The 15,051-nt window shown below is 44.7% G+C and overlaps 1 protein-coding gene and 1 long non-coding RNA gene across 2 annotated transcripts; one reads left to right on the plus strand and one right to left on the minus strand.

The window, feature by feature from the left end:
• Window positions 1-483: 483 nt before the first annotated feature.
• On the plus strand, window positions 484-2,861 carry LOC124669866 (peroxisomal membrane protein PMP22-like). Its single transcript, XM_047206433.1, has 6 exons — window positions 484-907; window positions 1,662-1,763; window positions 1,865-1,940; window positions 2,360-2,430; window positions 2,570-2,655; window positions 2,763-2,861. Exons 1-6 carry the CDS (start codon window positions 737-739, stop codon window positions 2,827-2,829), a joined length of 573 nt encoding a protein of 190 aa, XP_047062389.1. The 5' UTR covers window positions 484-736; the 3' UTR covers window positions 2,830-2,861.
• Window positions 2,862-9,306: 6,445 nt separating this feature from the next.
• Window positions 9,307-13,972, minus strand: LOC124669968. The gene is made up of 2 exons (XR_006992366.1): window positions 11,080-13,972; window positions 9,307-9,742 (listed from the first exon to the last, which is right to left on the minus strand). It is a non-coding gene; the product is annotated as an uncharacterized LOC124669968 (long non-coding RNA).
• Between the last annotated feature and the right edge of the window lie 1,079 nt (window positions 13,973-15,051).

Raw genomic sequence — 15,051 nt, forward strand, 5'->3', positions numbered from 1 at the left:
GAGAAGTCCAAAGTCTTACCTCTCAGGGTGAAAACCTAAGGTCTGGTCTTAATTGGTTGTGCCTGGTAATGACGAAGGAATTGTTTTGTGAGCGGAGATTTTCTTTAGGGTGAAAACCTAACATTTTTGATCGGACGAACGGTTGTGCACTGTTTCATTTGTTGGAGGCGTCGCATTGGGAGAAGCTGAACTTGGTGCTATCTTGGTGGTGTTAGTGCTGCTGCTACAAGTAATTGATCACTCTAGCGGGATATCTTTTTATTGTAATTCTTAGTTTTTTTGGCTGTGTGCATCCGTATTGCCAATAGGACAATACGGTGTTGCAGAGATTAGTTGTAATTGGTATTTTCACGATATTGATATATATTCTTTGTCGAAAAAGTCAGTAAGTCTGAATAAACTGAAGAATTCAAACCAGCTGAACTGACGCCCGATTGGCTACACCTACAGCCGTTGACTGTTCAGCAGCAGCCACCCCGGCGTCGTGCCCCTCTTCTTCCCAATTTCCTCCCGTCGTGGCAAGTCCGTCAGTCATCGTCCCGAGCCCAGAGTTATTTCGCACGACCCACCTACCGCCACCACCCTCCCCTGCCCTGACCGGGATCGAATTCATTGATAAAACCAGGACCCTGCGCGGGGTGGTCACTCATCACTGCGCGCGAGGGAGAGGAGCGACGACTAATTCGAAGCAAGAGAGCGACGCGATCAGATCTCTCCGCCCCTCGCCCGCGCCGCGATGTCTGATGTGGTGGCCAAGGCCGGGCAGGCGTACATGAAGCAGCTCGGCGCGCACCCGCTCCGCACCAAGGCCATCACCTCCGGGGTGCTGGCCGGCTGCAGCGACGTCGTCGCCCAGAAGATTTCCGGCGTCAAGAAGCTCCAGTTCAGGAGGGTCCTCCTCATCATGGTACTACCTATTATTACCTTGCTGCTTCCTCGCTCTCCTGCTGTAATTTCCCGATCCATACGAATACATTACGTTTCTTGATCCCATCCCATCCCCACCTACCTACCCCCGCAAAGTAGGCATTTACTGCGTGCGTATCTGCTGTTACTGTTAGAGCAGCTGCCGTTTATTTGACGAATAAAGGTTAACGGCCAGCACGGTAATCTTGTGCTCTTTTAATAATTTATTATTGCACAAATCTATCGAATTCAGTAGCAGTTCCTACCAAAATTATCATGTTTAAGTTCAAAAACGGCACCCTACTGTCAAAATACAAACTGTGAGCTTTCAAACAAAAAGTGAGATTTTTCCACACATGTGCAATATGATCATTTTTTTTTACCGGACAAAAGGAGACAAATTTGTGTAGTGCATATAATCATCACGCCGATCCTCCTTTCTTGTCTTTTTGTACAGTACACAAAAGGTCATATTTTGGCACAAAATCTGAATTCTCATGAGTTCATCTGCTTGTTTTCTTGAGAGTAACAAAAGATTATTACGAGTAGTATTTTTATTTATCGATGTGAATGGAGTGTTCTGAATAACGCGGAAGCTAATGGTAGAGACAGGGCTTGAACATATATGTTATGTCCGCCTGTAGTTGAGCACTGTAGCTTAAGCAATGCGATTACTCTACACTTCCTTTGATACCATCCATTTCTGTCTTTGGTTTCTAACTTGTATTTTGATGGTATTCTTGTCGAACAAACAGCTCTACGGACTTGCATATGCGGGGCCCTTGGGCCATTTTCTCCACAAGCTTATGGACAAGATATTCCACGGACAGAAAGGAAAAGAAACTACAGCCAAGAAGGCATGCAACCAACTATCTTGGATCTTGGCATTTAGTCATGTGTTTTGTTTGATGTATGCAGCTCAGTTAATTAGCTGCTATTTCTTGCTCTATATATGCAGGTCATAGTGGAGCAGCTAACTGTATCGCCATGGAACAACTTGATGTTCATGATGTATTACGGTTTGGTGGTCGAAGGTATTCCAGTATTTCTATCTATCCAGTGCCATATATATACCTAAGTTGAATGCATATTTCTATCAAATTCCTCTGTGTGTAATGTAAAGATATCAAGAGAAATCTTGCTGGCAATGTACCGATATTTTTTCATCTCTACAAAATGGCTACAACTTAATCAGTCCCCTTTTTTCCTAAAAATATACTAGTGTCAGTTGTGACGTTCGCGGAGATTACTATGTTGTGCAGCGCTGCTTATAGAATTTCACCGAGCAAAAAAACTGCATTCATGCTATTCAGGGTTGTAAGCACTTTGGGCAAGTCTTGTGCACTGTTTTGACTGTCAAGTATCTACTCGTCCATTGTCCAATAAACTTCCTTTTAAACCGAATGAGATCGACATTTAGCAACATGGAAAGTAATTTATTTTTTTAAATCAGGGAGGCCATTTGGGCAAGTAAAGAGCAAGGTGAAGAAGGACTTTGCTAACATCCAGATGACAGCTTGGAAGGTACTACTATTTATCACCTAATTATGTCTTGTGTGTAGTGGATATTTGTAGTCTGTTACTGTTTTCTGCTCGTTCAAAAGTTGTAAAACACAATGGAAGTACATAACACATGTATATACCTTTCTGTGGATGCATGCAGTTCTGGCCAATAATTAGCTGGATCAACTATGAGTACATGCCACTTCAGCTCCGAGTTCTGTTCGCCAGCTCCGCTGCGTCATGCTGGTCTGGCTCTAATTAATCTCCTTGTTTGTTTTTTTGTAAGTTTTTAATCGAATATTATCAGTGATGCTTGATGCACTCATCTGGCTGGTTTGGATTGACAATTACAGGGGAGTGTTTCTGAATGTGAAAGCAGCAAGATCATCATCCATTGCCGGCCCTAGTAAGAATGCATAAATGAAGGAAGGAAGGAAGGAAGGAAGGAAGGAAGGAAGGAAGGAGCTAGTGCTACACTACATATCTAGCTTAATTAGCCACTAGTGCTTTGCTCATTTCATTTCACCGCTCTTTGTATTTATGTTTCGATTTGAACCGCCCCATCATGGATGTACTGATCATTCGAGAACATGGAGTGAGTTTATCAACAAGACTTCAGTTTGCTTTGCTGCCCACTGTCTTTTTTCTTCTCAGGAGTTCTCTGTGAAAAAGATTGCAATTGAACGCACCTAATGCTATCTTGTATGTCATTGCAAAGACGCCTTTATTCTGCCACTGAAAACACCCACCAAGCAAGAATGATCTGCAGAAGATACAGCCCGTGAATGTACATATATTCTTGTTCCTTTGGTCATGACCGGGTGCACGAAGCTGGAAGCTGCTTGGTGGTCTCAAAGAAAATGTTAAGCAGGGAAACCATCCAACGAGGTATCAGATTGGCGTGAGCGCTGCAATAATATGATCACTAGCAAAGAAACAGGAATCTTAGGTCCGCTCAGGCCTGTTTGGAATACAAAGAAGCAGGAGTGAATGCCATGATCTCATGGAACCCTGAAACAGAAACACATGAACTGCGCCCAATTGTTGGAAAGTAATCTCTGATGCAGAAAACTTCTTGACTAGGCAGAGAAGATGACTGACAAATTGACACGCGGTTTGAGGTTTGAGAAAGTATACCTTTGGTGCCAATCCAAACTACAGATTTACTTAAAGGTACTCGTAAAATATAGAGTTTTTTGATTGGTTTTTCTTAAAGATCACTTATAAATTAAAAAAAGCAATACTGTTCCTTCTTTTTCTATAATGTTTTGAAGCTACGCACGGCAGGAACAAGGCCTGTGGAGCACTGAACCGGAATTAAGTTTATTCTTCAGTGTCTAGTGAGAACTGAGAATACGTTTCGAATTTGTAAACGATAGTAAATTTGACTGTAAGTTGTCACGCTGGTGCAAATTGTAAAACTAACCTAGGAGATTGGAAATCTCGCACTGATAAAAGCCTTAAGTTGAAATAAATATAGTTAGATATGGAAGTTGCATTGGATGCACCGTCTTTTAAATCTTCGTTGATAGTTTGGCTCAGAAAGTTAGACTTTCAGCTGAGTGTGTTTTCTAGCATACATGACCATGTGAAAGTCCAGTTGACCGAAAAAAAAATGTCATTGCAAACACAGAAGAAAAGTCTCCCTCTACTTGCAAACAAATATAATGAAATTATCATTTTGACGATAGATTAATATCAAATAAGGTGAATTATCTGGGGTGGATAGTGTACAAGATGATGAACTCTCTAGTGCTGGGAGGACGCTTTCACTAGCTTCTACACCTCCCGAGTTTTCTCTTTCTCACGTATGATCTTCTTCACACACCTCTGGCTCTCTCCTTTCTCACAACTAAGCTCTTCCCTTCTCCAATGGTGCGATCGTGCTATGATTGATCCAACCTTGCTAACTTCAATTGACCGACCTTCCTGCATGCCGGTGAGGCGCCTCCTTTTATACCACAAGGGGCCACCACAACGGCTAGTCCGAGCACCGCCCAAGGGCGTTCCCGGGCTCAATCAATCAAGGCCACGCGGCAGTCAGGCAGATGGGCGGTGCCGGTGGCCAATGGATGGCCACGGGCAATGCGATGACACACTCGATTGCGGTGTGACAGCTCGGGCAGCGAGCTATCACCTTTGTCTGTCGCGCAGGCAGCTGTCTCGGGGCAGTTCAGGCCACACCTTGGCCTGGTTGCCCCAATCCGCCGTCCCTTAGCCTTCTTCCGGGGGTGCCCGAGGAGGATGGCTAGGGGTGCTCCTCAATCCCTTTGTCATGTTCTCTGTCCCGAACTCGTTGGCTTGGTTTAGCATTGTCCAGTAGTGCTTGTCCGCCACAGGGGTGTCCTACGGCAAGGGCAAGATTCAGTAGTATCACGCACAATGTACACCAAGTCCTTTCCTACGTAGCACGATTTACGCCTTAGCATTGTCACCAGCTTAGTCTCCGACCGATGGGCCAAAGCCCACGCGCCACAGCGTAACCTGGAAGACCCCCGGTCTCATTACGCTGACACATGTCTAGACAAGGTCGGCGGGCATGGCGAGGTAACTCCGTGCATAGGTGTTGCTGGTGCTACGTGCACCTCCATGCGCTGACCCAACGCGTCTCCAGGAGGTTGCTCCCTGATGCCTCTGGTGTTGCTACCGGCAGAGACCAGTCTTGCTAACTTAGGCATCTGATGTTCCTACTGGCGGAGGACAGATTTTTGCTATCGGGAGAGGATTGCTTGCTACCTTATAGGCGTCAGGCGTTGCTACTGGCGGTTCCGGCCATTGCTGCCTTGGGCGGATGGAGTTGCTTTAACCTTAGACGACGCTGATGTCGGCCATAGGCGAGGTCTCCGTTCATGTTTCCGACACAACATATGAATAATTTTTTTTGCTACAACAGTTTTACGGTTTTGCTACAAATGGAAAATATGTTTGCTACTGGGGTCTCCGATGAGGTCTCCCGTAGTTCTCTCTACAGAGTTCCCCGTCGATGTCTCCGACGATATCTGTTTTTGCTAAATAGCACAATTTTTGCTATGCGCTCTCCGCCAAGGTCTTCGGTGGTCTGTCCGGCGAGTTCAGCCTCTTTCTTTTAATTCGTGGGTGAACAACTTTTTGCTACACTGAAGAAGAAAAAGCGGGATTTGTTTTACTACCCGACGGCAAAAAAACACACATGTCAGCACTTGGACCAGGAGGTAGGAAACCAGATCCGGGAGACGCCTAGTACTGTCCTTAGAGCATATCTAGCAGACACCCCAAACCGCAAATCCCAAAACGCATATGGAGGCCACCCCAAACGCGGTTTGCGGGCTGAAAAAGCGTCCGCAGTCCAGATGCACCAAACACAGCCCGCATAACAGCATATTCGCCAAACACGGCGCTAGATCCGACAGCGGTGGTTGAGTTCGATCCGTGCTACGCGGCCTGGTCCACGAGCGGCGGCGGGTTGGGGGCTTCCATCTCGGTGCGAGCACGCCGCCACGGAGGCCAAAGAGAGTATGGAGGCGGCGGAATCGGCGGACGGTGGTGGGCGGAAGCGGGAAAGGGAGGAGCTGAATGCTCCATCGTGCCAACGCAGGGGAGGAGATGGGGTTGGCGCTCGCAATGCCTCGCGAAACCGGGGACTTGGGGTTTCCGCGGCGCGAAACTGGATGACTCGGATAAATTTTTTGGCATGGGGATTCAATGCGGGGATTCGATGCGGTCGTTCGAACCCGCAAAACGACGATTATTATGCGGATAGGGTCAGATGCAATGTCTGCTAGAGTTGCTATATCTTGACAAATTTAACGGAGGGAGTAACAAGATATTTGTTACACTATGCGCATTTAGCACTAAACACAAAGTTGACTGCAACGAGGCGGCGGCTTCCCCGAGTTGGTAACGCAGGACACGAAGCAGGGGCGACGGGTGTTCCGCGGATGAGACGGCTCCATCTCGACGACCAGCTCCAGTTCCCCGACGTGCATATCGGAGGCCATCCTGTCACGAAGCTGCTGAGGCAAGATGGCGTCATGGCGTGAAAGGGGCACGAGCAGCTCCGCCGTGGACCACCGGCCGACGCAGAAGGGAGGCACCTCGCCCCACGCGATGTCCAGCTGGCCGTACGAGACGGTCGCCGTCCCCTGCTCCCTGCAGTCCCGCCATATCTGCCGCCGGTTGTCGACGAGAAAAGTGAGGTTCAGGTCCGGCGACATCGCCGGCGCCGGGCTGCGTAGCAGAGGGTCGAGCCCCTCGACGCCTGAAACCTCGACGGAGAAATAAGGATCGACGTGCCAGCAGATGTATGCGCCGTAGAGTATCGCGCCGACAGGAAGAAAGTGTGCCAGCACCATGGCCACGAAAAGGCAGTAGCCCTTGCTTTTCGCCGGCTGTGGCTCCTGCCGTTCCTCCTCCTCTCGAGCGTCCATGCTCGTGTTCGGTCCTGCCATGGCCGTGCGATCGATGAAGACAAGGAAAGCAGCTGCGCACGTGGATCGATCTATATGGCATAGGCAAAGCAACCTTGACAGTCCTCGCTCATCAAGAGATTATATTTAATTTCAACTTTGTTCTGTTATTATACTCCGTACGAGAATTAACGGATTCAGTTACATGGTGGATACAGTAAGTCGTGAGTTTGGCTTGCTAACGAAGAAATAGCTATGCGATGGCTTCTTTCTGGAAGTAAACATCGTACACGGCTGGATTCTCAGATAGAAGCCGTATCGTGCACAGATAGAATTCTCGCTTGGCCGTTTGGATCTGATGAGTAATCACGATCGATCTCCGTCAATTGTATGTAGCAGTCACTCCCCTCCTATATGTATGTAGACAACGCAATCCTCAACACACAGCCACACAGGCCGAGATCGAGATCGCGGGGGTCGATCGATCGCGCGGGGACGATGAAGCTGCCCAACAGATCCGAATTCGTGTCCTTCCTGATATTTTGTACGTGCATGGGTCTACTATTTGGGTTCGTCGTCTACATGGCCGAGTCTGACAAGCAGTACTACACCGTCGAGATCACCGGCGTCAAGTGGGCGAGCTTCCCAGACGCCTCCGCCACCGCCGCCACGTCTACGCCTTCCTTCAACGTCACGATGCGCATCGACAACCGCTACCACCATGATCTCTACATCACAGACTGGGTCTTCTCCCTCTGGCTCGACGGCGGCGTCCCGCTGGGCCGTGGCTCCTTTCCCTACGACCTCATCGCAGACAGCATGTCCGCGACGACGGTCACGGGGACTACGTCCACCGCGCTGGTTGGGGTAGGCACAGACACTCACATCTCAACCGGTAGCAAGTCCATGGAAGATTTGGAGCTGCAGGTCGACATCAGGTTCACTGTCGTTGACCTGGACGACAGCATCGATGGCTACAAGTGGCTTTGGTGTTCCGCCCGACTCATTGACCGCTCTGCACCATCTCTATGCCGGCCCCTAGGCGGCTCTTGGAATTAGAATAGACTAGCTATAATGGGAGTACTGTAATTACAGTGGCGGAGCTAGAACCTTGAAGTCTTGTTGTTATTTAAAATTTGTGATATCAAATACATGTATTTTTACTTATTTTTAATATTTTTTACATGATTTACCAACATGTAAAGGATTTGCAAGAAACCTGCGTGGTCAATTGACCACACTGATCACAATGTGGATACGCCAGTGTGTATTATAACTAGTACTCGTATCATGTATGATATGTTGATAAAAATTTGATGTGACATAACAATTAATGAGAAAAGAAAAGTGGGAGTGGTAATTATAGGTAGATACGGTATCGTAGCAAGTAAAACTAAAAACTTGATATCGAATACAATATGTACACAAATTTACATCAAGATTCTACAAAATATTAAATATGTTGAAATTATGATATTCCTCCAATTCATATTATGTGCGTAGAACTAAAATATATCTAGATACATCTATATTAGTGACTCTGAAAACAAAGATATTTGCATGGTATCTTTGTCGAGGTGTGATTTTTACTAAAGGTAACCTTGCAAAATGCAACCGGTAGAGTTGTAAGAAATGTGTGTTCTGTCACGAAGAAGAGACAATAAAATATATTTTCTTCAATTGTCGGGTTGCTAGATCTATATGGTCAATCATTCAGACAGGTTCTACCCTATACTCACCCCGTAGTATTGCTAACGTTTTTGGCAATTGGCTAAATGGGGTGGATTCCAGGTATAAGACGATTATCCAGGTGGGAGCGATTGCAGTTGTATGGTCATTTTGGCTATGTAGAAATGATAAGGTTTTTAATGATAAAAATTCTTTTATTATGCAGGTTATCTACAAGTGTACTGCTATGCTCCGTTTATGGTCGCCGCTTTAACGTTTCGAAGACCGAGACCTATTTATGGAGGTATCTACACGGTTGGAGAATACAGCCAAGGAGTTTATTTCCCAACATGGATGGCTGGCCGTAGGATAGAAGCGAGTTGGATACTAGTTGGCTTTTTTCTTTTTATTTCTGTTTTGAAAACTTTTGTTTAGATTTTGGATACTTAAACAGCTGTGTGCATCTTAGCTATGCCGAGGCTGGGTGTAATACTTGAAACATCAAGTAATAAAGCGTCATTTATCGAAAAAATCTATATTAGTGACAACTAATATGGATTGGAGGGAGTAATACTACCTTATTATACTATGCATTATAGAAGTGAAATCATAAACTAGTATCATATGCATGATATTAGTGCATGATACTTTCCATTGTGACTAATCTTATGTAGCAATTAGTTAGGAAAGTACAGCTTGCCGCCCACTTGCCCGTCTAGCAGATATAAAAAAACATTATGAAAAGTTAAACTAAGAAAATATTATTTTATAATACAATTGGTTCGGTTTGTACAAAATTGTACTATAATACATGATATCGAGAGCCAAATAATAGTTTCCATCATGTCAGAAAGAAGCACGGCGTTTTGTAAGTAGCGAATAGCTTGAAAGGTCATTTGTCCGACATGATATATAGATACACATATGATGCTTTGCATCATGTCATGTCATAAGCAGCAATATACATAACATATATAAATTACAACGCCTGGTAGCTTGCTTAGTAATTAGGCAGCATTAATGTTAGCTAACATATCTTTACCTCCTAATCTCCATCTCCATCTCCACTAATATAAAAGATCCGAGAAGGGGGCAGATCCATAAAATCTGAATCAACCAAATCACATCTCAACACATCTCACGGTCTAGATCAACCCGAACGGAGAACCATGTCACCAATTGGTACCTAAACTAAAACATCCATGTCGCTAGAAGGCAGTTAGCAAAACCCTCCCACCTTCCGCCGGCAGCTGCTCCTCCAAGGTGGCCGGCTCGCATCCCTGCACACGCGGCTTCACATCATATCTCAAAGGTACCAGAATGAAAAAACAATGTACAGCTTACATAAAATAGAATTTAGTCTTGTGAGGATTGAAAGAGCAGTGTACTATCCATGCTTGAAACAATATACAAATAGTTACTTCAGAATGTCCTTTAGTGTTCTCCTTCTCCAAGAAAGTGATGGAAAACATGCAAACTCAACTAAAATCTTTGAACGATAATAGCTCAGCTTCATTCATTTGAACTCACAGGTGTCAGTTTATTTATTATTTGTACGTGCGGCTTTCAATAGAGTGTGACTCAGTTTATATATAGCCAAGGATATTTGAGAGAGAAAAAAGAAGTCAAAGTGCTATCTATGATGCCCCAGGTTGGATTGCACTACAAAACATGCAACATTGTGGAATACCATGGTTCAAAAAAGCGTACGCCTAGGCGCGCTTAAGCGCTGAGCGATGGCCTTCCGCTTCGCTTCGGGCCTGAGCGTTCAATTAAGCGAGCCTGGGAATCTGGTCGTGCTATTGTTGGAATCTGGTAGAGGAAACGGAGTAGGGAAGGAGGGTTGGTTGCAGGGAAGGAGGGGGTGAGAGCAGGGAAGGAGGGGTGGAGGCAGGGAATCCATGGAAGAGGAGGCAGCAGCAATGCCATTGCGGCTGTCGATGAGTGCCTGAAGGGAGCATGTGAGAGAAAAAGAGATAGAAGAGAGTAGATAGACAATGAAGATTAGAGAATATGGATGGTTCAGATTGAGCTGGGCAGGCTAGGGTTTCATATGGGCCTTCCTGGGCCAACATTGCCTTACTGGGCTAATATTAAAGAAATATTAGACCTTATATGCGCTGAAAAATGCAACCGGCTGGCTCTCCTAGTGTGTCCGTACAAAACGCTCCAGACCACATACGAATGAAATACAAATGCTGGGATTTGTATATAATCTTGTACAAATTGTAAATAGCAAGTATCTGACTTAATGACAAATGATTCCAAGACCTGAAAGTAAAGAGCAAACGATTACGGTGAACTGATCTATCTGTACAGCTTGTGTTTATATTTTGCTAATGATAATCAGATAAATATATTGTACAAGCATATGGGTAAGAAAAATGAATGGCAGTCAATAAAATCTGTTACTACCGTGGCCTCAAGGAATATATACAGATAGCTAGGATGCCAAAAATAAAAAACTATACTGCAGGAACTAACACAGATAGAAATATTCTCAAAATCCTGATTGTTGGAGAAAAAGAAAGCTGTAGCTATAAAAAGTTCAGCTATAGATTGAGCATGCTGTACACTGTTGGACCAGAGTATTTGAAACAAAAGAAAATCCACTTACCAAATCACCAGCAAGTAAATGTATGTGTACATGAGGAAGAGGAATGGCCATGGTATATGCATGTGTCCATCTCGAGAATCTAAAACACAAGAACATATTAGCCAGCAGCTATATCAAAAATATAAACACATTTGCAACCAGAATTGATGTTTGACTGCTTTGTGCAGTGGGAAAGCAGTAATTGATAAACCTGATAAATAAAAGTACACCAAGTACTGAGTACTCTCTTAGTAAACAATCAGGATTTCAAAATTAGCACTTCTCGGTAGAGAGAGAAGATATTCCGTTGTTAAAACAAGTGGAAAAATGTTAGGAACAATTGTTAAAACAAGGACAATGTGGGTACATCTCTCTGAAATGAATGCAATGTGAGCCAAAAGTAATGAATAGGTTTTAATTGGTAGTGCTAATTAATTCAGTAACAAGATCCTGAATTTCATATAGCTTGTCCTATTTGGTGTATAATCATTTTGACCATAACTACCCAGACATCTTTTTTGTTTTGTGAAGCTATTATGCTTACTCCCATCTAAAATGCAAGCTACTGAATTAGTGGAGATGGTGTACTGTAAATAGCAATTGTTCATTTCCCAGATTTCTTTTTAGCTTTTTTAAGCTGTTATGGTTATTGTGTTTTAGTGCAACAAAAGATCAAATTTTTATATATGCTGCAGTCTTTTAATACCATTTACTGTTGCAGACAAAGGAAGCATAACAAAACATGACATCATCGAACCGTACTCCATTTCAGGACATAACCAACAGGCAAAACCTAGATGATTAACAACAATCATTGCGTTTAAATTGCTTACTGTTATATGTGAACATATAGTTTATTTTGTCGTACATGCAGATCCTAAAGAGATCAAAAGGCAAAGGGATAGAGAATATTATGCTAGAATAAAGATGAGATATCAAAGCGCCGGCGTCAAGCACGAGAACTTAAAAAACAAGCAACTATAGTGGCTACTCTCAATAACGATAGCGCGATATGTCATACGCCATCTGCTGGACAATCAGGAGTCACGCAGACACCAGCAACAGCTAATGTGTTCTTAACTCGCAACATATATAATATATGGCGTGATTTGGGATGCAAGTATATCTATGCCATACTGATTTATCATCTGCTATCATATTTCAGGCATGGCTCCATTTGTACAGCAGACTAATGTATCTCAAATTCCTCAACCAGATTCATTACAATCCTATGCAGATGGTTCGCTCAACCATACAGCAGGTAGACTAATATGCCAACATCATGTTGTTTACTTTACGGACATAAATATTGCGAGGCTATACCAATGTTTCATGTATTCAGGTGTCAAGTCTAATGTGGGCTGCCCAAATGTTTCGCTCGATCAACCAGACGCATCTAAACGTGATGAGTTTCCCTTGGTTACACACCTACCAAACAATCATACTAATCAGACCCACCGACGAAACAAACAGCAAAGTGGTCCAAGTTCGTATGCACGATTGCCAGCTGATAAAAAAGCAGATTACATACAGAGGCAGCGTATACCCCGCCAGCTAAAGAATGCTACAGCTGGGAGTGGTGTTAATCGTGCAGAAGTGTCTCATAAGCAGAGTACCCCATTGAGTAATATAACCATGTCACATGAACTGACAAAAACGATTCATCTGCAGGGGTATCTGCAGATTCAAGCCCAGAGGGTATCTGCACATTCAAGCCCAAAGATGATACACCTGGTAAGAACCAAAACCATTCTCAACACTACTTCACAACGATCATCAACTGACAAGACGATGTGTTTCACATATTCTACTTCAAGAAATCGGGAGATTGGATCAGCATATTCCAGCATGACCAATGATCTTACCATGTGATGCAGCGAGTCAGTTTTGCTTGGCGAAGATGATATTGATTGGCTACACAGTAACCGAAGATGATAATGATCATATGCATATGAGTAAATACCAAAGCAATCACCATATCTACAGAATAAGCACACGGCATATCTTTTCAGTTTAGTTCAAACTGCATGCTACTAACCTATCATGCATGCAAGTTAATTGGAATTTGAAAATTATGAGAACAATTCTTTTCTGGAGTTAGCAGAGCAACATCACAGTAGCCTATTCAGCCAAACCTTTATGGGTACCCTTCAGAATGATGCGTTCATGCTATGTTAGGTGGATAATATATACAAGGCTGTGCAACCAAGATAAGAACTTAATAAAGGGTAGAGGCTGAGTAACCCCATTTCGAAATCTCCACTACTTAATTTAATCTTTTGAAATACTCCTTTATTATGAGCCTGTAGATGGGAATACACACTTATTGTTCTCTTTAGTCCAGCCTGGAATTTAAAAAGATATGAATATCTATACTGAACATTATGTACAGCGAGCTGGAAAATGAGCTGCAACCGTTGTTCAGCAGCCCAACTCACAAAAAGTACATCGAGTAAAGCCTCTTATTTTAGATCATTAAGCAAATCCACTAGAAAAGTACAGGACACGGTAAATACCTTGACTGAAACAACGGGTTCATAACCAACCTGATCATTTAACTCTTGAGCAATTGAATGTCCCGTGGCATAATCAGCCTGCAGCTGCAGGCCGGGCGGACGCGGCAGCGCTCCTCAGTTCCTGCAGTAAATTTAGAACAACATGGAGTCAGGTTGACACCCTTGGATTTCAGTTCCACTAGATTTCATGAATTCAGCAATACATACACCTATTTTAAACTATCAGGTTATTATTCCCAAAAGCCTGAGCAGACTCTACGGCATCCAACCGCCATGAAATCAGCTTCTCATCGAGGTCACTTGGTCAGGATATGCACGGGAGCCACACATCTCCCAGCCTCCCAGGCAACCGTCGCGCCATGACTGTAGCCCGCTACACCCACGAGTTGTACTGTACGGCTACGCGCGCACAGCCGCCAGCCACGACGCCATGCGCGAACCGCGCGGCCGCGAGCCTCAGCTCCGTCGCCCTCTCTCCCCGCCTGATGCGCCGCCGCGTCGCTACCAATCTACGCCGCCTGTCGCGCTGTGCTGCCGCCGTCGCCTGCGCCTGGAGCTGGCGTGGCGGCGCATCGGGACTCGCCGGCCGAAAGGGAGCCGAGGCGTGGGCGGATTTGGGGGCGGCGTGGTGGGGAGACAGGTGGAGTTTAAGGTGTGTTTGCAAAAGGACATAACTACTATATTATAGGGCAACCAACTTCTTTTTTGTGAAAATTTTGGGTTGTTTTAGAAGTTAATTCTGTTGTGACACGTGTTTTGTAAATTGGATTAGTTTCCCGAGTTATATACTTGTGTACACTTTCGATGCTCCTTACCTTACTATATTATAGGGCAACCAACTTCTTTTTTGTGAAAATTTTGGGTTGTTTTGGAAGTTAATTCTGTTGTGACACGTGTTTTGTAAATTGGATTAGTTTCCCGAGTTATATACTTGTGTACACTTTCGATGCTCCTTACCTTTTTGCGAGCAGTTTCATAGAGTGTTTTTCCTTTCGAGTTCTTCGATGCTAGGTCGTTCTTGTGTTTCATTCGCATGGCTCTAGCTACGGCATGATCCATCGTGAGATTTAATGGAAGGCACGGCGGTCAGGAACATACATGGCGGTCAAAGCGATGTTGTAACCTCCGGTCTACGTGTCTACTCCTTCTATTTTTCTCTCTGTACGTCGACACGTAGGTTCTGGGGCCTTCTGCTCCTCTCTCCTCCCGTCAAATCAATCCCCTATCCAAGCTCCCGTGGCTGTTGCCTTTTTTTCCTTCGCCCCCGCCTCAAAATTCTGCCAGCGCTGATGGTTCCTACCACTTCGGCCTGGTTTCTGGCGCCGCGGCTGGTTCGCCGTCTCCGCTATACTGTCCAGGACGATGCCCCGATGGCGTCGACGACCTCGACGGGCGACACTCTGGCCTCCCAGCTCTCTTTGATTGCCGGTCTGCTTTTCCTCCCTCCTCTATCTACGGATTCTCGCCCGTTAATACC

The sequence above is a fragment of the Lolium rigidum genome, chromosome 1, assembly GCF_022539505.1.
Source record: "Lolium rigidum isolate FL_2022 chromosome 1, APGP_CSIRO_Lrig_0.1, whole genome shotgun sequence".
Lineage (NCBI taxonomy): Eukaryota > Viridiplantae > Streptophyta > Magnoliopsida > Poales > Poaceae > Lolium > Lolium rigidum.